The sequence below is a fragment of the Chelon labrosus genome, assembly GCF_963514085.1.
Source record: "Chelon labrosus genome assembly, chromosome: 15".
In the NCBI taxonomy this organism is placed as follows: domain Eukaryota; kingdom Metazoa; phylum Chordata; class Actinopteri; order Mugiliformes; family Mugilidae; genus Chelon; species Chelon labrosus.
Window position 1 is genome coordinate 19,382,942 of NC_140348.1, and position 26,028 is coordinate 19,408,969.

The 26,028-nt window shown below is 42.7% G+C and overlaps 1 protein-coding gene across 2 annotated transcripts; it reads left to right on the forward strand.

Moving 5' to 3' along the window:
• The first annotated feature begins 427 nt into the window (after nucleotides 1–427).
• On the forward strand, nucleotides 428–25,776 carry kif16bb (kinesin family member 16Bb). Of its 2 annotated transcripts, none has more exons than XM_084562272.1 (20): nucleotides 428–517; nucleotides 601–664; nucleotides 738–848; nucleotides 974–1,090; nucleotides 2,120–2,217; nucleotides 4,564–4,679; nucleotides 4,774–4,916; nucleotides 5,745–5,913; nucleotides 6,286–6,411; nucleotides 6,568–6,743; nucleotides 6,869–6,934; nucleotides 7,027–7,086; nucleotides 13,147–13,266; nucleotides 13,354–13,405; nucleotides 13,488–13,625; nucleotides 14,977–15,059; nucleotides 17,291–17,379; nucleotides 20,949–21,089; nucleotides 21,883–21,982; nucleotides 22,603–25,776. In XM_084562272.1, the coding sequence occupies exons 1-20, from the start codon at nucleotides 471–473 to the stop codon at nucleotides 24,838–24,840; spliced, it is 4,254 nt and encodes a 1,417-aa protein (XP_084418398.1). In that variant the 5' UTR covers nucleotides 428–470; the 3' UTR covers nucleotides 24,841–25,776. The 2 variants fall into 2 exon arrangements, with proteins under 2 accessions (XP_084418398.1, XP_084418399.1); XM_084562273.1 differs by having other exon boundaries at nucleotides 21,883–21,986; nucleotides 22,603–22,787.
• The last annotated feature ends 252 nt before the right edge of the window (nucleotides 25,777–26,028 follow it).

Below are 26,028 nucleotides of genomic sequence, written 5' to 3' on the forward strand. Positions count from 1 at the left end.
ACTACACACATGTGAAATCTTCACATTAAAGTAACCAAAGAGGCCAAAGAAATTGATCGGAGTGGAATATTTCTCTGGGTAAGCATAAAGTAGTACATAACATAACTACAGTTGCATTTAAGTACTGTACTTGAGTAATTTTTGTGTCAGCTCAAGACTTGAAAACTTTTATGACAAATGTGGAGATTATTTGATGACGTAAAACAGCTTTGAGACCAATAAATGAGCAATACATTTTTAGAAGATTAGAACAAAATCCTCCGTTATTATGAGGAAAACCAAGACTTTAGTTTGAGGGAGCATCCTGCTGGTTGGTTTGCGCATATCATGGGGAAAGTGAGGGCAGACAGGCCGCAGGTGTGATAATTAGCAGTCAAATACTCTGCACTCGTGCTCTTCTTTCACGAGAGAAGGAGAAAACAGGGTGGGAGAATCTACAGCTACGTTGCTCAGTCTGATTTTGATGAACAATGTCTTCGGTGCGGGCAGCGGTGCGAGTTCGTCCACTGAACACAAGGTAGGCAGAATGACTGCTTGAGTTTTTTCCCAAACTTATCCAAATGTTAATCCTCTCACACTCAATTTTTTTTTTCCCCACAGAGAAAAGCAGTTGTCATCTAAGGTGATCATTCACATGAAGGGGAACACTACATCTATTCACAAGGTACATTATCACAAAATACAAATCCACTGCAGTCAGTGAAGCTTTTAGTAAGTGTGGGTGTTTGAAATCCCAGCCTTCGCCTGTTCGACTTGACAAGCTGAAGGACAGAGGGAAAACCTTTTCTTACGACTTCTCATACGACTCAAGTGACAGAGAAAGCTCAACATTTGCATCCCAGGAGAAGGTATATTCACTCTTCAGTTTAAACTCTTTGCGTTGCTTGGTTTTTATGGTATGGTATGCATTTTTTTTTTATATTTTTTTTTTAACATGATATTTGAACTAACCTCTTCTCTGGTGCTGCTTAAGATTTTTCAAGACTTGGGGACTGATGTCCTGAAAGCTGCATTCGAGGGTTTCAATGCCTGCGTGTTTGCCTATGGCCAGACAGGCTCTGGGAAATCTTACACCATGATGGGTCGGAAAGTAAGGTCTTGTCTTGGCTCTCTTAGCAGATTTATTTTAATTACTAACTTAAAGTATCTTTGCACAATTCACTTCATCATGAAGATACGATTTCACAATGTATAAGGATTTGTGTTCTATTGTTGTTAAAAATACTTGGTTGCAAATTCAAAAAGTACACCTACAACCTATCACGCGCTCAAAAAGTCACAGTTTATCAGTAAACAATTAGATTTCATCACTGAAAGACCATCTCAGTGGTTGCACAATGCATCTTTGCACAAGTTGCCTCGTTATTGTAGGTAAATCCCTTCAGCTTTTTACTGTCCACATTAATTTTTTTGCACAGACAAACATTCGAGAGGGACTATCTCAGCAATCGACACTACGCTACGACACTGATTAGTCGTTTCCAACATGCACACTAAATGCACCCTATAAACTGGCCCCACGATTACAAGAGATTCACAGGTGCAATATTTGCAGCGCTGCAGAGCTTACATTGCAGAATACCCCAGCGGTGCTAACTCAGTGGTGCACTAACTTCTGACCGCATTAGACACAGAATGACGGCAGCCTCATCAGACATGTTTGTTTCTCATCGCTAATCAGAAATTTTGATGAGGGAAGCGCCCTATAGATTTTCTCTCCTCACCTTGCGCAGCAATGGAAATTTCACATAACCAGTGGGGGTTCTGCTTGGTCTGCCAGGAGACTTGTGCAAGGTCATCAGCAGAGCTGCTGTCAACATCCCAGATAATTATATATGGCTCTTAATGCTTACTATCTGTTACTTTGTAATTAAAACAAGAGGGCATGCGGCTCAGACTGGAATTGCTTTTATGCTTCGGTGACTCCGTATCAGATGAGCTGCTGTTTGTGTTGTTCAGCAGTCTTCACATGTGCTGAGTTGTGGTTAAGACGTAGCATAGACACCCAAATTAAGAGAACATAATTGGAGTAAAATGTAATTGTCATTTTAAAGTGCACCATATCATTTTGTAGCAAGGCTTTCAAATGTAGCATTTTCTTCTTTTTTTAATGTGTCAGGATGATAAAGGTTTAATCCCGCGGATCTGTGAAGGCTTGTTCCAGGAGATCTCTCGCAGAGCAGAGAGTGACGACGTGTCATTTCACACAGAGGTCAGGTAAGGGCCTTCATACTTGATGATGGAACTTTGAAACACATTGTGATGCTGTCATGGGAAAATTACTGTCCTGAATGTTATTGGAAAGGGACATTTCAGACATACTTATAGTCAATTTTCAGAGATTTCTGGAGTCAATCTTAAAAAAGGGGCTGTTAAATAGTTCATGGTCTGTGGTTCGCTTAATGAAAGGGAAACCTATTAAGGAGGTTGTTCCACATTATTGAGCAAGTCAGTTTCCATGAAATATGTGCAAAGAGAAAGATCTCAAGATAAAAATCTGAAGCAGTGTTTTGCAAGAAGAACGATATTTTGCAGTATTTTGCCGAAGTATAATCATTTCGGTATGACAACATGTCTGAGTGATTCAGACCACGGAGGATTTGGTCTGATAAAGGTTTACAAAGAAAAGTTTCTGTATTCAAAAAGGCAAGAAGTTGCTGTGCCATGTAAGCTCAAGAACCCCAAAATACACGAGGCAGGGAGTTGTGCATGAAGATGCAAAGAGAAAAGACTAGTTTTCAAACTGTTCTACTCAACCTGATGGTTGATGTGTGGCCACCCCGATCCAACAAGACGTCGAGGCCAGCGAGGAGGAGGTGGTGGAGTGGTGGTGATCTCAGCTGGAATACTGGAGAGATAAAATGATAATACCCTTAGGATCCCACAGGTTGTCAAAAAAGACATGTGGAGTTCCAAACTGACCATTTCATGCCACATCCTGCCCGCACTAAACACCACCAACTCCTAAGTTGCTACTGGAATAAAAGGGGAAAAGTTCATTATGTGGAAACTATTATCTCCTGAACTCTACTTCATAGAAAACCTGCAGAATGTCCTCAAATATGCGGTACACTTGGCAGCTGGCATCCACAAATGAAGTTCAGGCTGAAACTATATTGAGAGTTTTATAAAGATTTCATATGCAGCCATTTCTAAATTGCATTTTGGGAAAATCTTTTATCATTTCAGCAAGAAATACAATACATTTTATATTCCATTTCGCCAACATCCATATTGTAGCATAATTATTGGGGGTAAGAATAATTAAAAAAAATACTGCTTACATTTGGATGAAAAGGGGAAAATAAGTTAGAGCACAGTTTTGGAGACTGAAATTTGGTTCTTAGGAAAGTGTTCAACTAAAGTGTCCACAACCTCTATAGATGATTTGTTTTTGCGGAAGAATGAGTATGACCTCTCTGTAATGTAGCCTTTAAAATGCAGGAAAAAAAACATTACTGCTATAATCAAATAATATTAAAAATACCCAATGATATCACATCACACCTCTTCATATCTGTTTCACGTGTTAGCTCTTCTCCTAAATGATTATGTTGGGAGATAAAAGGGAAAATTTTAAGCCCATCAAGTGACTGTGGAAACCATTAGTTTGCCATCTGGTTTAATGTGTGCAGCAGGGCTTAATACAGCTCTAGAATGAGGTTTTATTTGACGGGCTGTACCCAGCCTTGAATGGTTGAATGGCCTGAAATTGACTGAGGGAGGATTTTTTTTAATAACATTTCCCTCCAAATACAATTTCCAAAAATTTGTTATCAGTGAAATGAAAGCATTGAGTGTCAGTGTTGCAGGAAACTCTTTACTCAAATGTTGCATGTGCAGGGTTTTTATGATCCCGATAGAACTGAAGTTTGGGCTTCTACTTATCCTGATTGATCACCTGTGTTCATCCATGCATGAGGATATCTGTTTCTATGTTTTGAATCTTGACTGCCTTTTGTCTTTGTGTTTCAGTAAGTAGGTCAGTGTTTCCTCCCAACGTCGTCATAAATTCAATAGAGTCACAAGAAACTGCCTTCAACAATCTTTCCTGTTTTGGTATTACAATAATTGTAGCAATGCTTCCAGATATTCAGAAAGCCTTGGGCATTTTAACCTTTTTGAGTTCTTCCTACTGTGCCCGATAACAACATGCATGGCTACATCCACGGGATATGGTCCCTGCCATTATATTACTGTCACGCTCTCGTAAGGCCTAATTGCGCCATGCCTCACATTGTTTTTGAATCACACACACTCAGACTAGTTTCTCTGCATCTACCACACACCCAGCTCATATTTGATTGAGGTGCTCTGCCAAACCTGCTTTGCATATGTTTGTTTATTCATTGCATATATAAGCAGAACAGTGCAGGAACAATAATTTGGCTTTAAACCTAATATGCAACGCTGTTCGTAGCTGGCTGAAAAGTAACTTGTTTTGTTTGCATTATGGCGCCGTTCCATTTGCATATTAACAGTGAAACCCTTCATTAAATTGTGCTTTTGGGGCCTTGTGTAAAATATTGGATCAAACTTCTGTTTTTCCTCTCTTGGCTCCAGCTACTTGGAGATCTATAATGAACGCGTGCAGGACCTCCTCAGGAAGAGAATGCCATCCACAGATGGGGGAGGCCTAAGAGTGAGGGAGCACCCCAGTGACGGACCCTATGTAGAGAGTAAAACGGATTTATTCTTCACTTAATGTTCACCTGAACCAAGTTTGTATGAAATGCAGAAAGTCTAACACAGAAAACTGCAACTTGTGTGTAGATCTATCCAAGCACTCAGTAGACAGCCACGTTGACATGGAGGACCTGATCATTCTCGGCAATGCCAACCGCACTACAGCCTGCACGGGCATGAATGACTTCAGTAGCCGCTCCCACGCCATCTTCACCATCACCTTCACTCAGGTGCAATGTTTAAACATACACTGATCAGGCATAACATTATGACTGCCTTGCTAATATTGTGGAGGTCTCCCTTGTGCCTCCAAAACAGTTGTGACTCATCAGAGAATGGACATGGGCCTCCTCAGGGTGTCCTGTGGTGTCTGGCAACAGAATGTTGTTAGTGGGGGGCCTTTGAGGGGAGGGGCCTCTGTGGATCATCCCACAGATACTTGATCAGTTTGGGATCTAGTGAATTTGGAGGCTAGGTCAACACCTTGTGCTGTTTTTCATGTTTTTTTTTTTGTTTGTTTGTTTAGTTGTTCCTAAACAGTTTTTGTGCATGTGACGGCATCCTGATGGGGAGTGTCATTGCTATGGTGTGGGGGTGTCTGGTCTGGGTGGGTGGTACATGTCTAAGTGACATCCACATGAATGCCAGGTCCAAAAGTTTCCCAGCAGAACATTGTATTGCCACAAGACGGTCAATGTTCTTGACTTCTCCTGTCAGTGGTTTTAATGTTGTGGCTGATCAGTGCATATTTGCTGCTTTGTCTTATGTTCTGTTTGAAATGGGGCACAAGAAAATCCAGAAATACCTCTGTGCTGGCAAAGGCCATGCCTGAAGAGCTCTAATTAGCCCAGTTTATCCATATTGTGTAATGATGATTTTTTTTTTCAGTGTATTTTTCTCATCTTCAAAGGCTTTTTCCTTTTTTCAACCTTAAGTAGCACTTTAGCGGTGATACTATCTATATTCCCAAGTACTCCCCTGTGATGTTGCCTCTTTTGGATGAAACGAGGATTGCTCAGCAATGTTTTTTTTTTTTTTCTTTTCTTTTCACACCGCAGGCATGGTTTGATGAAGAGCTGCCACGTGAGACGCTGAGTAAGATCCACCTGGTAGACCTGGCAGGCAGCGAGAGAGCCAACGCCACCCGCACCACGGGCACCAGACTGAAGGAAGGGGCCAACATTAACAAATCCCTGGTCACCTTGGGCAGCGTGATCTCAGCTCTAGGTAAAGATGACCAACACAGTGACGAAACATTTATCCAGTGTTAAAGGTGTCAGATGAATATGTAAGGGAGCAGTTTAGTTTGATGTGGCTTTACTGTTAAAAACGATAACGAGTTTACATCTCTGCTTGCCTTACAGATTTTGCAATGTTTGGTTTCAAATTGTTTTTTTGAAAGGAAAAAAATAACTTCTTATAAAAGTATGGCTGGATTTAAAGTCACCACTGTGGGCATATACAAGATTTATAAGGATTAATATTGGGCAATGACTCACTTGTTCTCAAAATGGATCCATGGAGCTTAAGGATGAGACATTTCATATCTCTGTGGCACTCTGTCTGAGTCTGTGTTTTTCTTTCTCTGCGGCCTCTCAGCTGACCTTGGCCTGGGAGGACAGTTGAATAAAAAGAAGCAGATATTCATCCCATACAGAGACTCTGTGCTGACATGGCTACTAAAAGACAGCCTGGGTGGAAATGCAGTGACTACTATGATAGCAAGTATGTACTAAAGAGACATTTCGGGCTGTTTTCAGAAGGTGTTTGCCGCCCTTTTTTTATTTCTACCACTTCCTGAAATTAGAAAATGTTAACTAAATAATTTATCTGTTTTTCACAATTCTGTCTACGTTCCTTCGTGGCAACATCTCACTGCAGCCATTTCCCCTGCTGATGTGAACTACATGGAGACCCTGAACACCTTGCGCTACGCCTGCCGAGCTAAAAACATCATGAACACTCCCACGGTGAATGAGGAAGGTAGCGTGAAGGTGATCAGAGAGCTGCAGGCGGAGGTTACCAGGCTCAGAGAGCTGCTGGAAGAAGCCACTCAGGTCCTGCACGTGTTCCAGCTTAAACAAAAAGGCCAACGCGGATGCTGCTGTAGGCTCCGCATGTCGCCAGTCTGATATTCAAAGGTTGTATTGTAAGTTGGGTTGTATTTTCACTGCTACTTCAGGTGTCCCGTGGGGAGGTGTCTTCCTCTGTGAAAGTAGAGGAGAAGCTGCGTCAGAACGAGGCAAAGGTAAATCCTTCTCTGCCTAATGGAGAAAAAAGGGGTTTGATTTTCTCCCCTGTAAATAATACACATGCTATATCTGCTTATTTACCCCTCAGGTTGTGGCACTGACAAAGGAGTGGACCGGCAAATGGGGGGAGACTGGGAGTATTCTGCAGGTACAAGCAATGATATGTTCATGCATTTAAATTTTAGCTTCTGCCAAAATATCTTGGGGCCAGTTTAAGAAAAAAAATACTTACTTTGTGAGTTAGTTTAACTCACAGACGTTGGTATGGTATGTTTGATTCTTGGACATGAGCAAAAGGAGGCTGGAGAAAAACTGCAGAGAGAGTTTGTTGTTGCTGTTCTTTCTTTTAAAAATTGAGCCATTTCAGGCTTGGTGCAAGAAAAACACAAGGACACAGAGCATGTAGTGTGTAGGTTTACCTCATTGATTTTTATCTCCATCCATCAACAAAGCCCAAAACTCCCAGAAACGTTTTTTTGATACATGTTGCCGCTTGCAGTAAAGACATCCTGCCAGCTGGTGTCACTGCAAGTCTTGCAAACGGCCTCTTCATGGAGTGGAGAGGGCATCGAGAGCCGAGTCAACCTGGCATTTAAATTTAATTTCCCCTCTATTTGGATTTAAATGGCATCCAAAAGCAGAGTGCTCGTAATGGTCGTGAAGTTAGTGTGCGACCGAGTTTGGGAGTCTGACAAAGTGAGACAAAACAGGCGTGCTTTCTCCTTCAAACCCAGCGTGGCTTCTCTAAGGCAGGGACAGGGTGGCAGCATCCTGGAAAGACCCCTAGGTGCGATAAAAATGCCACTGCTGCCAGCCCAGAATTTACACTCAACATTTTTGTCTGTTGAATCTGTGCCCAACCTCCCAAATAACACCAAATGTCATTTGTTTGGGACTCGACGTATTCGGCCAAGTAGCCTGTTGCATTATGCATTGAAATGTGAGGCGTGCCAGTCATGGAAAGTATGCAGTGACTTCTTGTCTCCATCATCATACACGCTACTAACACAGTTTTTGCACGAGGTTAAACTATTGTGTTGTTTTAGACCTAAGACGTCTGAATATGTTTGTGTTTCTAACAGCTATCAGTGATCCTTCCCTAGAGTAAGGTTGTTTTTGTGAAGCCAGAAGACGCTATAAGGATTTTAAATAGCATATACATGAGTGTCGGCTGTGTATGTTGGAATAATTAACATTCTATTCTGTACGATGGTTAGCAGGTGACATTTAGTGGCTTGACAGCGCTTTATTCATGAGCTCATGTTGGAACTCATTAGCCGCTGTCACTGCTCCTAATTAAGAGGTCTTGATTATTGACATATGGCTCTTTCGTTTCTGACTGTCCAGCATATTAATTAAACTTACAGTGCTGTAAATTTGTTTGCACGATCACGCAGAGGAGCAGCGTCGCCCATTCCCGCTGGCTGCCCTGAAAAAAATATGCCTTTTTTAGAGCTGTGCCCGTCCGCGTAGGCGAGCACGTCACCATGCATGACACAATGTGACACCCGGGCGAAAAGGCCACTGTACTGGTGACCGGTAGGCACGCTGGTGTTTCCGAAGCTCCGCGTGTTTGATGAATGACTTTATGGATTTGACATTTGTCTTCCTGTGCATTTGCATTCTGCCTGGGTGAAAAATGATAAGTGGTACTCCTGCACGGAGTTCTGCACAGACATTAGAGGTGAAGACAGTTCAGTACAGAGAAACGCATCCAGCCCCAGATTGATGATGGACATTTCATAATTCAGCACACATGCTTGATTAAAAAAAAAAAAAAAAAAGACTAATCACAGAGATGGCATTTATTAGTTTTCCTTTTTTAAAAAAACCCCATCACATTTCATTTGGTTCTGATCCACCCGCCACATATCGAATGTATGGGGTTATACTTAGCGCATGTTCTCTTTCGCCAGCACATGGTTTTTAAATTAGGAACAGTCTTCTCCAATTCTCATATATAAATATATATAGTGTTTAATTTAGTTGATGCTGAAAGGTAGATGGAAATTTCTGCTCGGGCCTTAAGGAGCCAAGTTGACCAAGAGCGGTGTAAACAGAATTTTGAATTCTGTATTCAAAGCAGATTTAGAATGCAAAGTTATTCATCGTCAGCTTCCCAGATTGGTTACAGGGCATGTGGGAAAGAGAAAGTAATTAATATGAGATGGATTCCAGAGCAGCCTCTTACCAGACAGAGGCGGCAACAGATTGAGAGAACAAAAAAGGCAGGAAGAGGGTAAAGTAAAAATCATGTTCTTCTGCAGGGGTATATTTAAATAATTATAAAACACACACATTCGAGCACGGAGAAGAGTGTGTGCGCGCTTCATGAGTGGAGTTGAGTTCTGCTCCTCCAGCCACCCTTTCAGGTCCCGTTGTAGCGCGGTGCGGTGGGAGGAACCTCTATTTCGGTTAGATAAAATGAACCACGGCTTGTCTTTGATCCTGGTCGTTCCTGCATTTCCCCAAACATGCTACAATCAGCATAACTTTAACTCTGAATGCTCTCAGCCCTGCTTCTGCTTAATGTCAATCTAACTCGTAGTGTCAGCAGTTATACATCATAGTCACTGCAGCATTTCATGACCTTTTCATATCGTCATCAGCCTTTCTTTGCACCAGGTAAAGGTTGGCACGAACTTTCTCTTAATTTAATCAATAAAAATTATTTATTTTTTGGAGGGTCACATTTGAAACTCGGGTTGCAACTCATGTTATAGATTCATAGACATTTATTCAAACGAGGACTGTACACTCTACTTGTAGATTAACCATCCTCTCAATTTTTAGACATTCCTCAAACAAATTATAAAGAAACGTCTTTGCTGAGTTTGTTGGAAGTCTTCAATTTAGCCAGATGTGATTTATTAAAAACTACTTATTTGAACTCTTTGCACAGACTTGCATAACATGGAATGAAATGCACGGACCTCGTGTTCAGATTCAGTTTGTTCGGTGTCCTTGTTGCTCGCGTTTTTGTAGCTTGCCCAGTTTTCTATGATATTTGGAATTTAGTAATATGTCAGAAAAATGTATGCGAAGAATGACTCGGAAGGAATTTGCACCATTTCAAGCTTGCTACTTGGTTCTAGGAATACAGAAGGGCACTGAACCCCATAGAGTGTAGGATTACCCATCCACAAAGCCATCTTTCATGCAAACAAAGGGATCTCTCTTTGACGGGCCCCTAAAATAAAATAAGTCCACTTGATTTTGTCACTCCTTTTTATATGAATTAATTATCCAATCTATAACACTTAATGGCTTTTCAGTAAATGACGAGCATTAACCGAGCATTTAACAGTTTAGCTTCACTGATTAGGAGCCCAGAAAGAAGTGCTTCTATCGGGGGTTGGATCCCTCTCCAGTTTTTAACCACACGTTCCACGCATGGCTGCATATCAAGTTAATTACACAACAGTTTGTATTACAACCAGAACAACATGGCTCTGATTGAGATTCCACTTTCACATGTAGCACGCACACATAAACACAAAGAGAAAGAAATGACAGCTGGACCAATGGAATATAATCAATCACCGCAAACAAAAGCCTACATTTCATTTTGTTTACCGGTCCTGTAATTGCCTCTCCCTTTACGTGTTTACTTTTTAATAAAGACCAGTAAGCTCAGTTATATAAATACATCTCCTGCAAGAAAATTAACCTTTCAATTCAGACGCAGAAGTTTTTCCTCTCGTCCTGGATTCGGTACTTAATCTGTTCTCTTGGCAAGTTGCTTCACTTGATAATGGTGACGGGCAGCCAGTACAGATGACTGGCTGGCAGCGATTTGAAATTCAGATGGCAAAAGTCAGGAACTTTAACTGTCTAAGCGACTGGGAAAAAAAACTAAAAAATCCATTAAAATTCTGCCCAACCACAAATGATGGCTTTTAATGGAAGCCTAAATGCTGCCCAAGCCTGGCTGCTGGTCCGGGCCATAGTTAATTACAGTATGTTCACCAGCTGCCTCAGTCTGAAAGCTTTTTTTTTTTTTTTTGTCCTCGCTGCACTTACTACTGACTGGCTGGGTGTGGTGAGGAGCAACTTTCTCTCTAATGTATGTGAATGTGAGGAGAAAATAAGAGGATCTCATCTGTTCCTAGCGTCTGAGGAAAGTGACACAGGGAATTAATCTGCCGGGCTGCTCCTCACCTCTAATGAAGTCTGTGAAAAATCCCTTTTAATTAAGTACGGGGGCTGTGGTCGATGCCTCTCCTTCTTCATTAGAAAAAAAGGATTTCTCCCATCTCACAGCTGCCAATGAGCGAGGAGGAGGTGGTGCTGGCGGTGGACACGGCTCTCACTTCACGGTCCAATCTATACGGTAGAGCAGGAGGAGGTTGAAACCGGGAGGGGGGGCGGGCTAGTTGATGCAGAGTGTTTCCTCTGAATCCTCGATGTGGGAGATTTTCTGCTCGGCCTCTCGGGAAGGTACTTTTGATAATCCGTGGCAATGTGAGGCATTAGTCCACCAGATTAATGGAAGAATACTTCTGATTGGGCCACTTGCACACGGGCATATTCTGGGTTATTGAACAGCCTCAGCCTGGGGCCCAAAGAAAAGGTTACCAGCCTTTAACACTTGCGGCTTGAGTCTCTCTTTATGGCTTCATTCAGAAGTCCATTTGAACCCACAGGTCATTCCAGGACAAGTGTTTCCATTTCTGGTTGATGACTGCCAAATTAACTGCTCCGTGAATTTATTCTATCTGCAGCATGTCTGGTCTTTTTTTTTTTGGTAGAGAATGGTTCTTATTTAAAAGGACATTTTATCCACAGTTAAATGAATAATCGCCTTTTGACAGACACACACGCTATATGGTGTGGTTTCCTCAGCAACTCTGCAATTGTTGGAGGCAGCGAAGCGATAGATGAGGCCGACCAGATGTTCAAAGTGTAGATTTCCTGTGCTTTTAGAAATGGCTTTCGAGGACCGAATCGGTTTCTCTATTTCTTATCACATTTCGGTAGAGTGGTGCTTTAACACCGGTAAGTGCATATTCAGTAGGGATTTCTGTACAAGCGTGCATTTATTTTCGTCATGCAGACATCAATTTCTGTCTGACTTTTGAGTTGTAATTTACACCCACCAGGCATAACATTATGACCACCTTCCAAATATTGTGTAGGTCTCCCTTGTGCCTCCAAAAGTGTTGTGACTCATCAGATAATGGACATGGGCCTTCTGAGGGTGTCCTGTAGGTCCTATGGGTTGAGGGGAGGGGCCTCTGTGGATCAGGCTTGTTCCAGTGCATCCCACAGATACTCGATCAGTTTGGGATCTGGTGAATTTGGAGGCCAGGTCAACACCTTGAGCTGTTTTTCACGTTTTTTTTTTTTTTGGTTGTTCCTAAACCGTTTTTGTGTCTGTCAGGCCGCATCCTGCTGAGGATGGCTGCTGCCATCAAGAGTGTCATTGCTATGGGGTGGGGGTGCCTGGTCTGGTCTAGGTGGATGGTACATGTTTAAGTAACATCCACACGAATGCCAGGTTGAAAAGTTTCCCAGCAGAACACTGAATTGTCACAAGATGATCAACTTTATGCACTTGTCCTGTCAGTGGTTTTAAAGTTGTGGCTGATCGATTTATATGCCTCAATTTGCAATATTAATGCATGTGTGAAATATGGATTTTCTAATGTTTTTCATTTGCTTCCAAGCAGTATTTTACTTTCCACTTGTTGTCTTAATGTACACTTTCTGTTTGACCTTCCATATAATGCTGCTTTAGAAAAACTGTAAATGACAGCAGCTGATGTGTGTTGATGCCATATAAAGTTGTCACTTCACAAGCCCTATAGTATTTTAATAGCATCACGCGCTGTCAATAGCTATGTAAAGATAAAGCCAATAGCGCGTGGTATACAACCCACGTGTGTGTGTAGGGGGGCGGTGGTGCTGCTCCGTCTGTTTCGCTCGCTGAACACAATGTACAGTTTGACTCTCGCCGCGTTAATCTGAATGATTTATGGCATCTCCTTTGCCGTTAGCCACTCTGCTGCTTCATGGCGACACATGGTTGGAACCCCGCTATTCTGCTTGGCCTTGGGGCAAGGAAGAGCAGTCATAAAGAATTCAGTTTTCTGCTGGTTGCCATTAAATATCTGTCAGCATTTTTATTTTATATTGTGTTCCATTCCTGCTACGGGCTATTGAATGACTCTCTCTTTCCTGTGGTATGCTCTCCTGTGCCCCACAGGAGGAGGCCGTGGCTCTGAGGAAGGAGGGAAGTGGAGTGGTCCTGGATTGCCAGCTCCCTCATCTGATAGGCATCGATGAAAACCTGCTTAGCACTGGAATCATCCTCTATTATTTGAAAGTGAATAGATCGTTTCGGCTTTGTATAATTCACACATTGCTTTGCTTGTCAAACTGTCGTCTCATGACCTTTTAATCTTCACCGCAGGAGGGCAGGACTTTGATTGGGAGCGATGAAGCATCGTGCAGTCAGGATATTGGTGAGTCAGGGCTGCTACACTATGGTTACTACATTATATCCACAGCGGCTGTGTTATTCAGACTTTCATAATTGTATTGTAGTGCTTCATGGGCCTGAGCTCCTCGGTGAACATTGTGTGCTGGAGAACTGTGCTGGGGCCGTGACTCTGTTCCCTCAGGATGGTGCACTGTGTTCAGTCAATGGCTCTGTGGTCACAGATCCCTGCCAGCTGACTCGGGGTAAGTATTCCTGTGAAATCTAATTTGCTCCTGATATTCTCTAATGAACACAATGGGAGGAGGAGGGGGGTGGACGCAAGACAAGGCCCTAATAATGAAGATTTCTCTCCCAGATTCACAATTATTTGGCTAGTGGGAGCCGAGTGACACTTTCATCCATTCTGAATGCAGTTATATGACATCACTGCATCACATCTGCAAATGAAATCCACTTTGTGTCCCTGCCTCCCCCACGGCGCCGCACTCGGGCCATGAGTGGATTGTGAACACAGCTCTCCACAGGGCAGATGCCATTTCTCTTACTAAACATTTTGAAGGGCGAGAGGCCCTGGACAAAGCTCCAGACAAAGCCCTAGGCCCTCCATTTAATTGGTAGATGGAGTTGATAGGGCCGACCGGTTTGAAGTGGGCCAGAGCATTAACCTTTTAAAGGACAGAGGCAAGCCGAGCTGAAGCTTTGGCCCCTCGGAGCAGGCCTTGCTTGCCGGGGCTGGGAGATTTCATTGCTTACTGCCTCCTCATCCACATTGCTTTGCTTTTGAGAGATAAAAACTGCACACAGAACCTGGCAGCACAGGGTCTGGCTACGGTACTCTCTTTTATAACCATTTCAATTTATCCAATATCCCCCTTCAGAAACGGCTGCATCTGAACCTATTTTCTTGAACAAATGATAGTAATTTTCAGTCCAACAGCAGCTGGAATCCATCACTGGCTGCTCTCTCAGGTGCTTTGTCACTCGTCAGAAGTCATTAGTAGTAGCAAGATTAGTATTTGCTGTGCAGCGAGAGGAGGAGGAGAGACCTCAAGGAAAATCTGTGGATATGGCCATATGAACACGAGTCTGATATAAACCTTAATATCACTTCGATTCCATAGCTTTACAAGACTTCTCAAGTTTCATAGGCCCATTTTCTCCGGTAAATCATCCCCCTCCCGGTCTTGGCCACTGCCAGTCACAGACCTCATGGCAATTCATTCACTTTGCCTCGGCAGAGGAAAATCTTCGGAGAACTTTTGTGCTATTTTGTCAAGTTTCCACCAAGTTCAGTGCACAGACAGGTCACTGCAATTCCACAATGACGAGCAAGAAGGAGTCCCATGGCCAAAGTTTTTATGCATTATAGATACCGTGCCACACCTCCGAAGGTTTCCTGGCAGACAGCGCCATTACTGTCACTTGCATCTGTCTTGAAACGCATCACATTTTGCTTCTCTTTCTCCCGGTATAATGCATAATTCAGTGGTCGGTGCCGCTTTTATATCGAATAGTGAAGCTGAAGATGGTGAACGTGTTTGTAATTTGCCTCTTTTTTTTTTTCATGCTTTATATTTTTTGGGTTGCCTCCAGGTGCAATCATACAGCTAGGAAGAGGAACCATATTCCGGTTCAACCACCCGACTCAAGTTTCCCAGCTGAGAGAGAAAAACCAGGTACCGTCAATATACTCAAAATAAATAAATAAATGAAAATGAATGAATAAATAACACTGACAAGTCCCAGTGCTTTTGTAAAGCTGAGAGAGAATCTTTCTTTTCTGCCTCAGCTGAAATTCCCCTTGGTAATTTTGCAAACTCAAATCAACATCATGCACTTGGTTGCCGTAACTACCAGTTGTGACGCCTGCAACCTTCAGCATTGTACTGAAATCACATTCAAACTCCCCACGAAAAGCTCCTCGACACCGCCAGCGCGATCCATACAGCTTTAATCTGATCAAAATAAGACCTCCTGGGAGCTTTTCCGCACCTTGCTTTTGTTTGTTTTAGTCTGAAAGTCTCGTTCTTTGTTCTGATTAATTGGCTCACAAAAAATGCAGCGGACCTTAATAGCACAAGCGTTCTCAACACAACTGTGGGACTCTGTTCCACGTAAGGAAAAACTCTCCGGTGTTTCTGAAAGAAGGACCAGGTGCAGCGTCTTTCAAAGCTGGCTGCTTTTCGTCCATCTTGCACCAGCTGGTCCTTTGGCTTTCATGTGTTTTTTTTAAAGAAGCACTGTGTGAATGCACCCTCCCTCTCTAGGATGCTGCCTTCAGTGTTTTTTTTTTTTTTTTTTCTTCCCAGCTGTAATTTGTCAATGTAAACTTCTTCGAAGGACATGGCAATCTATCACATTATCAGGAAATATATTTCCTTTGTCTTTCCTATCTATTAGAGCCATGATAGGGGCACACATGTAATATTATTTGACATTTTATCATTTTACATCAAATCCCAGACGTATTTTGTTTTTCCATGGATCACCAGTAGGAAAGATCTGTCAGTGAAGATAAACCGCTACACTTGCATTGCACTTCTGAAGACGAATGGCTGCACGAATAATTCAAGTGTAAGTTAAATACCCCGGCACTACTGTATTATTGTATATGCCACAACGGCTGGTGACTGGTCCGTTTCTGCTTTGAAGATGTTTCGTTGTAGTGAAAATAAAAATGGGGAAGAGGTTGAGCTGTAAATTAGCATAAAGGAAGCCATTCTCAGTCCGTGAGTGTCTGTATGAGAGGAGCACTCATGAAGCAGGTTACCACGAGGCACTCTGAAAGTTCACACTGTGCATAAATAATACTGTTGCCTGTGTGCTTTCCTTCTCGTAGCATTATGGCAGTGTGAAAGTTAGGGCCAGGTTACAATATCTGATAGGAAAAGATGGATGTCACTGCAGGGACATTGTGTGAACATTGTAATGTTGCACAGAAATGGTCAGGTGTAGACTCCCTTAATCCAACAAATCATCCAAAGTCCAGTCCGAGTGCCTTTGTTTTAGCATTGCTTTTGGTTATACTCTGACCTGGCTGACAATCCTAACAGATTGAGCCTGGTTGATTACCAAGCTAAGTGTCTTAAAGCCTTTGTTGAAGTAAATAGTATAATTATTAATTTTTCTAGCATGAAAATCGCTAATCATCTCTCACACTGCATCTTTAGTTGCGTTTTTTCAGTGAAATCAAGTTGATCAGTGACTCGACCGTGAATCCGTGTTGCGTGTTATGACATTTTATGCTGTATAATGGATCCACACACGCGTTTTATAGACACAGCTGTCTGGTTTTGGACTGCTTTCTGCTTTCTGCATTATTGAAAACTGCACACCATTACAACCAAGCAAAGCACGGGCACCCAGGGCCCACTGCGGTTCCAAGGAGAGTCTTTAGCATTTATTTTTTAACATTAATTCTAAATGAGACGGTCTCGAGAGTTCCATGTTCGCTCAGTCTGAACATGCTCTAGCACTCCCTGAATGCTGCCAATAACTGTTGTGTAATGGTGATTTTTAAGGTTGTCTGTCTCGGTATAAGCAAACTGTAAGAAATTCGTTCTTGGATTTTGATCAAAGGTGGAAATACAACTGATGCTGAAGAAGTTAACTCTAAATACAATATAAAAAATGATTGCCTTTCAAAACGGACTTTCAGAAATAAGTCATGGTCATCAGACTGTGCACTCATTTCTAGAGTAGCTTTGCTTTACCATATTACCAGACTTTTATCCAAATGTCAAACTTCATCAAGCTTCCTTGCTATAAAAAAGAAAACTACCAAGGATACCGAAGACATGCATTGTCATAATTTAACTATTGCATAAATCCACCATAGGCTGCTGTCACTCGTGTCTCACTGAGGCAGAACTTCATTCACAGTGCTGTCTCATTGTGTTGTCTGCAGTGCGGGCAGCTGTCTGCCTTCAGCGTGTCTTTGGCTGACTTGTCAACATCCTCCTCGAATCCATCCAAGGTGATGCTGCAGAATCCGAGGTAAGACACATGCAGACATGTACAACAGCTGTCTGCACTTTGTGACTGCAGCATTGCTTCACCTCAATCTCCACAGTCTTCATCAAGCACGTAGTCCGAATCAAAGCCATAAATCATTGCAGCATTTCAGTGAGGAGAGGTGGAAACATGCAAAAAAAGCCATTCTGTAGCACTTCATGCTGCGCCAGTTGAAATTACAGCAAAAAAGTCTCCTACAACCAAGGGTAAGTCCCCAAACTGCCCCTAGTTCAGTGGGTAGTGAACTGCCCAGTGTCCTATTTCCAAAACCACTGCAGCGCCCTGCAAGGTCAGCTCCCCAGAACATTCACATGGGCACTATTAAAAATGTAAAATAAATATATATACGGTGTGTGTATATATAATTAAAAAGCAGTCATGGCACAAGGGTTGCCCTAATTTGAGTTTCCAGCAGCACACGTGCTTGAAAGGGTTCTTTCTCCCCTCGTATTTATTAAGGGTTGATTTGTGTGAACTTGGTTGAGCAGTGGCCTGGCACGTATTTTCTTCAAACGGCATATCGAACCTGCTAGGTGGGCAAAAATGTCTCATCTCAGAAAAGACACTTTGCAATGCTAATGAGACACGACTTCCACTATTTGCAGTTGCAAACATGGAATGCAATGTCAGTTTGGCTGAAGATAAAGTTAAGGCTCACGTCTACTCGTCCTCTGTGGACCTTTTGGGTCCTCATGTCTAAAATCTTTGCCACACAAAATTAAACAGTGCCTATAGACACGCTTGCCAGTTCTTTAGGTACACTAGAAAAAAACAAATGCATTCTAATATAACGGCCCTGCACTAAATCTAAGCTTCATGAAGGTTATGGCATTGGCACAGCTGTTGATTCAACTTGCACTGACATATGTTTCTAATATTTTTAGTCGGTGGACTAAGCCTCATACTAATTTAGTGTTTAACTCAATCCAGTTTAACAGCCTCCACAAATCACATCCTCCATAATGATCCTACAATTGAGTTACCACCTTACTTACACTGTTTCAACATAAACTGAACATTATAGCCGAACCGGCGATAGTAAAGTGTCACGACAAAGTCTTAATCGATGAGGCCTGCTGTCAGCTGCAGATAATAAATTAGTCTGATTTAGGCAAATTAATTTGGGCCGGTTAAAACCATTATATGGACGCCTATAATCAATAATCTGGGAAGAGTTTTCAATAGAAATGTGAACTTAAAAGATCCCTTCATTGCATAATATCCTTGATATTTTCATTGGCAGCTCTATGGTCTCTACTAATCAAACTTCACTATTGTTTTTATCATCAGCAGTTGCTTTCCCCCTTTTTTTTCCCTACTCTATATAACATATCAAACCCTTAGAGACATTATGTCAATGTGACATCTTTATGTCCCGCTGCTGCCTTGGAACTGTGCGTGACAGTTCATTGATCTGTCAGTGTCTCAGTGTTCATTGAATTAGTGTCCAAAATCCAATTAACTCTCCAGTGATTCACCACCTACTGAAGTAGTGAGCAACTTGAGACACACCCCTGCTCTCTGGTGATCTGCTAACCCCGATGTTTTACAACAAGTGGAGCTGTTTGACATGTAATTTCCCCCTCACACTGCAGTAGTCACCCCCCCAAAAAAACGTTTGAGCTCAGGTGATTGAATACCGCTTCCACTCTGACCCTTTAGCAACAATCGCCCGGATCCACTTGCATGATTGTTTAATTTAGATATAATAGAGTGACTACACATGCACAATATCCGGCCTCAGAAATATTTTGTTTTGTCGCCGGGGGAAGAAAGAGGAATGAATGGATGGGGAATGTAGGTGTTTAAAGCAGATAAGCAGAGGAATACAAATAATGCAATACAAAGAGGCAAATATGGAAGTGAGCCGCATTGCAAAACACATTCTCATTATTTGACACATCTGAGGGTGTCATTTTTTCCCCGAACATGCGGCATAAACTATTAAACGACGTATTCATTTTATTTTGCCTGCCCTCATCTGTCACTCACGCCGAGGCATCATCTGTTCAAGATGGGCGGCGAGGGGAAGGTCTTTCTCATCTCTTCCTCCGACATGTATTCTGTCCTTGTTGTTCTACATGTTGCTCGCATCGCATATAACCTCCACCCCCCCCCCCCCCCCCCCCCCTCGCAGCAAGGACGGAATCGATCTTCCTTTTCTCAATCAGTCCTGAAATAACCCTCTGCAGTAAATAATTTGAATTCTGGCTGTGGACGTCCGTTGAGCTTGGGGAGTGACACGAGATATGAATGAGCTGACCCTCGGGCTGCTTGGAGAGGCGCTCCGTCGCAACAAAAGCAACATGCACATTATCTGCTGCATCAGCTGGATCACAGACTTTCTTGAGCACCGACAATCGGCGGAAAGGAAAAGGGTAACTAGTCTGACCTGCTCTACGGGCTTTGGAGCCCTTCATGTTTCTGTGTTTGCCCAGATTTGTATATCTCTACTATTTCAGTGCACTGAATAAGGATTTTTCTCACCTGGCCTCACCTCTAAGCATGAGATTAAAAAACATCCTATTGCTCATGCAAGTGTTGTGACATAGATACACATAACACTGTCATATTTCAAATTCAACCTGTTATGTGAGCAAATCATTTATTCATGTCATATTTCTGCATTTTTAGATCTGTTTGAAGGAGCCGTGAATTGAGACGTATCGGGGATAAACACAGACTCTGGAGAGAGTTTTGAGAAGCATAAAATTTTGCATCGTGTTACAGTGACATTTAAAAAGTCTTTAATCATTGCCGTCTGGATTTATTGAGCGGTTGATAATAGATGTTTGGCAGGGGGGCAACATAAAATAATAAATGCCAATCCTTGAGTTTTTAGTACTCAAACATAATGTACAATGGACAGAAAGTGGAGAGAAAGAGCCATTAATGTAACATAATACCCACTTCATTATGTACACATAATGTGACATAATACCCACTTCTTACCTTCTTGCAAAGAGTGGCCCACTGTGCTTGATTCACTCTTTATTAAATGGACTGTGTTACAGAGAGACTACATTGAAGCCAAGTTGAAATGCAGCCATTTAAAACCCAGAAAGTCTGGACTCCGAGATCTCCCAGTGATGGAGCCAGCAATCTGGCATTTGACCCGCGCAACTTTTAATGGCAACCTATGCTCTGAAAGTCCCTTATCTGACAACTCTGTCTGTAACCTCCCTCTCTGGCCACCGGGCAAAGTGGCATCTTTACTCTTCGTCTGCTCTGACCAATGACGAGCTGCCATTAAGAGCTTGGAAATACTTTATGCACACTGGTGGATACGCTCGGTGTTGTTACACTGGGGCTCCTGTGCAGGTACAGATTCTATCTATTCACACCTGCCTCCAGTTTTTTTCACTACTTTATCTCTTTTAGTAAACATTAAAGGGCCCGTTTGAAATATCTGGGTTTCGGTTTTATAAAACAGCCAAGGGATGATCTATATAAGTTTGAAAATGTGGCGTGAGATGTATAAAAAGGTGCATATAAAAATGATTCAGGACTGTGTGCTGATGTATGTTACCTTTTTATGATTTATTGATTAGGAGTGCGGGAGAGAAACTCGGATGGCAGCAGGCCCTGGAAAGTGTCAACAGATGCAACTGGGACTTCAAGAGACATCCAAAGGGAAACAGTCGGCTTCTCTACAAACACACAGAAGAAGAGAAGACCAAAGTGGCAGAGAGGTGAGTTAAAAGGGGATTAACGATGTTTTTTTTTTGTTTGTTTTTTCACTTTTGCAGTCATACCTTGCAGGAACACTGTGTACCGCCGCCTGTGAGCAATGCATGCAACAGAAACAAAGCTATAGTGAAACTGTGGTTTGCTTCACAGACTAGGAAAACCAGATTGGTGTTCCTGCACTCCTCATATTTGCAGACAAACATCTCTGAGTGCAGGACATCCTCTGCACTGATCCTCAGGATCTGCAAAAATCCTTTAATCGTCAACAGGACCTGCAGTGCGTCTCTTGTTGACATTGTCAATGCTTAACTGCTCCCGCTTTCTCCCTTCGTCAACCTGCAGCTTTACACAAAACCCAGCCAAAGCCGCTGTTTACTGTCAGAAATCATTCTGAGCTGTATATGTGGTTTCTGGTCCGCCCCTCTGGAGAGCTGAGTATTGTATGTAAATCCTCAAATCAACATGCACAGAATCTATTTAATTTCACAGCTAGTAGAGTGGCTCTAATCTCATCCAGCCATTTGGGCTGTTTGCCTTTTAAATCTAATGGATAGTTTTAGTGAGGGCGGGGTGGGGCTTATTTCACACTTGTCTTTTGCCTGCAAACAGTTTGATGTCTCCAGTGTCGCAACACGGCAAATAATTAAATTTGTTCTCGAAAACAAAGAGCCAGGCGGCATGTTTTAAACATTGAACCACAGCTGTATTGTACTCACACCTCCTCTTGTCAAGACGCAACTTTTGTATTCTGATAGAACGTGAAACGTATTATTTCATTTGTCTGCTTCACTGCAGACTTTTCAGACAGATGGATGTGCTGGCTGCAGAGACAGACGAGTCCAAAGGCTCAAGCTTTTGTCTTACCTCTACCCCTACAGAGAAGTTCAGCTCTACAGTATGTATGTTTTTTTTGTTTTAAACTACTACAACAAATTGCACTCTTCATTAAGATAATAGAAACAAAGATTCAGTCAATAAGCCGTTAGTAATTTCAGTCTGGAATTATTCAAGAAACCGAATAGAGCTAAGCCACAGTGTGCAAATAGCGAGACTCAACTCTGCGATTTTTGTTTATAGTGACATTGCGTTGCCACTGTGCAACTGGAGTTCTAGTCCTTTTTTGTCTTTGCAAAACAGAGCGAATGTCAATACCTCTCCCCGCTAACAGCACAGGCCCGACAAAGATTTTTATGAGCCATGAAATACTTTTTCCCTCGGCTTGTTATGTGTGTTTATTATGCACATATTTAAACCCCGTTACATTTTCCTGTAGGGGTTTTTCTTTTTAAAGCACAGTGAAATAGTTTTCTTTATATCTGTACCATGCTATCGTTAACTTAATTTTCCTATACGCAACTTTATATATTCAAATACAATAAAGATAGGTTTATAAACCTAACTGAATTAAAGTTATTTTAGTTCCTTTTCAGCAAAAGCAATAATTTGTTGTAAATTCTTCAAAGTTTTTTGTCTCATTATTTCTCCTCTCTCATCCACCTACACGATGTAAACTAGGCCATACCTGGAAGATATCCCGTCCCTCACTCTAGTTTTGAGTTGAACGGGGACGCACCACAGGGTGGAGTAAGCATCGGGGATGGCCAGGAGCAAGAGAGGGACTTGTGTCATAAATCAGGGCCAGGGCTCATGTCTGAGAGGCCACAGAGGAAAGCTCAGAGTGGGGAAGGAGTTGCAAGTTATAAGGGAGAGGAGGTTTGGTCAGGGAATGCCAGCCTCCAGAAGACAAGTGTCCTGGGCCCGGGTGATGGATGTGGCATGAAGCCAGAGGGGAATGCTAATGAGATCCAAGGTGTCGTGACTGACTGCTACAAGGGGAGACCTGGCTCTGGTGGGAGCTCATTAGGCTGCATGTCCCACCTGCAGAGCAACGGAGGAGCCATGTCGGTCCTTCTCTCACAGAACAGTGCTCATTCTCAGCTCGACCGAAATCCTCTCAGCAGACAGGCGGCGTCCTCTCCACCCAAAGAAACCACCTCAGAATGCAAGTTCAGCTCTGGAGAGATGGATGAATCTGGAGTTTCGGGGGAGATCCCGAGAGCATGTGTGACAGAGACTATTGCAGCCACAGCTCAAAGTTCAGGGCTGGGCTCTTTGCTCGGCAAAGTGTCCTGGCTTGTGCAGGATGCCGGGCGTCTCCTTTGGAGCTCTCCATCTGTACTGCATAAACAAGTCACAGAAGTAAGATTAAACCCTATTGGGGCACGGTGGTCCAGCCAAGTTGTCTCTCTGGTCAGGGACAGTAATGTCTTGTCTGTAGTGAAGGACAGCCAGGTATTCTCTATGGTTAGAGGGAGCTTTGTCTTCTCTCTGATCAGAGATAGTCACATTTTTACCATGGTGAAAGATCTACCTCTCGTACAGCACATCCAGATGAATATAACTCGACACCTTCAGCCCGAGGAGGCAGCTCAGATAATTCAAGGCTACATTAATCCAAACAACAAACAACTTCCAGTGTTGACACCAATCTTGAGCAAGGCAGAAGAATTGCCACATGATGTGCAACCAATCCCAGAGGATAAATGGAAAAGCAACAGGAGTATCAATGATCTTCAGTCACCACAAAAGCAAGACATGGCTGATGCTCATGAAAAACCAGGAGATAAAGTAATTGCAGAGGTGTTGCCATTGAAAGGCAGCAGTGAGACAGAGGTTGCAACTGAAGACGGAGATCAGGAATCTGAAAACTCAATGACTGTCCCAATTTTCATTCAAACGTTGATAGAATTTCCCAATTCCCTTTTGAACCTACAAACTCTGTCGTTGTTAGACATGGTGGATGCTTTGCAATCCATCATTTCCACTTCAGTGCTCACCTCTCAGAAGATTGTAGCTCTCCACTTCCTGAATGTGTCCAAATGCAGCCAACCTGAGGCCAAGCCTGCCCTCCTGATCCTGATGGAATCTGGCCTCTACTCCGTGACCACTGACTCTGGGCTGCTGGTTTTGTTCCATCACCTCCCTTTGTTGCAGCTCAAGGAAATACGGATAGGCTTAGCAGGCCACAGTCTGCGTTTGATGGGCACTACAGAGGAGAGCATCCTGGGTGTCTATACCCACAACCAGAAGCACACTAAAGAGTTGATCTCAGCCATACTTGATATCATCTGCCCTGGGGACAGCAGGGTATCTCAGTATCCGCTGCTCCATGGAGACTTGATGAAAATGTCTCTAGACTGGCAGGTCTGCATACCTGACCTGCTGCTTGATGCAGGTTTAAAGGTTTGCTGTCGGTTTCAGAAGAGCCTTGCTGATCTGGTTTATCTTCTTCACTGTAACATGGTTCAAGAATCAGTCGACCTGGGAGAGGTGCAGCTGTTGCTGTACACAAGTGTAGCAGTGAAGATCAGCTCCAGCACCCACAGTGAGCGTCTGGCCCAGTTTTTTCTTACGGATACCTACCTTGGTCTGCTACAGGAGGATGCTGTCTTTCACCCAACTCCACACTGTGTCACCACAGCGCCTTGGCGTACCCAGTTCCATGACCTAACTCTTCGTCAGCGCTCAGATGTACGTCTCATGCTGGTGCATGGCGACGACAAGAGTGGATTGGTCAGACTGGATGTAGTCCTTACAAATGTGAAGGGCAGAGGTCACCCTGAAAGCGAGACTGAGGCAGCTGCCCCGTCTGCACATGCTTTGAATTCATCTCCGCACGCAGAAGTGTGGAAATTAACTTTCAGTTGCTCCACTGAGGCCGCCTGTCTGATTAATCACTTGTCAAACGTCTGATCAAGGACTGAACAGCCAGTAATGAACGGCCCAGCTTGAAAACTCTCAGTCACGGAGTGCAATGGCAAAAGTGCCTCTCAACTAGACAGCGAAAAGGACGACTTTGAATTTGAAACGACAGTGACCCGTTTAGAAGTTTCTGTACTGATTTGTTGTTATCATTTTAGTATTGCACTGCCTTAGCACTTGAATTCTTTGTTCTTTCATTGTTCTTCTTTTACTATTTTTGTCACCAAGATGTGGGTTGTTTTAAATAATTAGCAATTCAAGGTCTGAGCATTGAAGATTAAACATCTGTAGCTGTCTCATTTAACACTCATTGTAATGTTTTTTGAAGATTTTAAGAATTTGACCAAATCGTCTTAATATCCTTGTTACTTGTGTTGTACATACGTATATCAGTTTGTTGCATTTGAAGTGTTTTATAGATAAATAAGTCCATTGAAATAAATATGTTTGTAAAAATAAAAGCCAAGTCCACCGTTCCTCTGGAGTTTTGTTTACCACTTAAAATGCTGATAAGCTCTGGTAGTTGGGCTTTTAACTTCAAAAAGCAAAGAAGTATTTCACAGGTTTCTCTCTTATTCAGTCTTATCTTACAAATCTGTATCCTACTCTTAAACATAAAACACATAATGGTGAATATCTTAGTGTCTGAGGTCAGTTATCAACTGTATGATTGCTCAGTGGACTTACCCCACCTGGTCAAAAACTGCACTTCAGGACAAGACTGGTTCGATGCAGGAGCACCTCTTAAAGTTTTGGATAGGATAGGTTGATCATGCTGCTGCATCTCTGAGAAAGAACTCAAGTTTAATTCGCATTTCAAGAGTTGGAGCCAATGACTGACTACTTCCTTTCTTGACTGAGTGACCCCATCCGACATGGAAAATTACAGGGGCAATACAGTGCAATCAATCCCCTTGTCTGCTCCAGCGTGAAGGATGGAGATTTGGCATCGAAGGAAGAAAAGCATCACACATCGCAGCGGTGAGGTGTGAGCCGGGATGAAAGCTCAGGGATGTGAAAAGGTTGTTTTTCTCCTTTTTCTTTTTTTTTTCATTCGAGACCCTTAATTAGCATTCAAAACATCCACTGTGTATCAAACCTTCCTGTGAATGAAACACAAAAGGCAGACGAATCATCACCTGATATTTTGAAATGAGGCTGGTTGCCGTACGTGCCAAA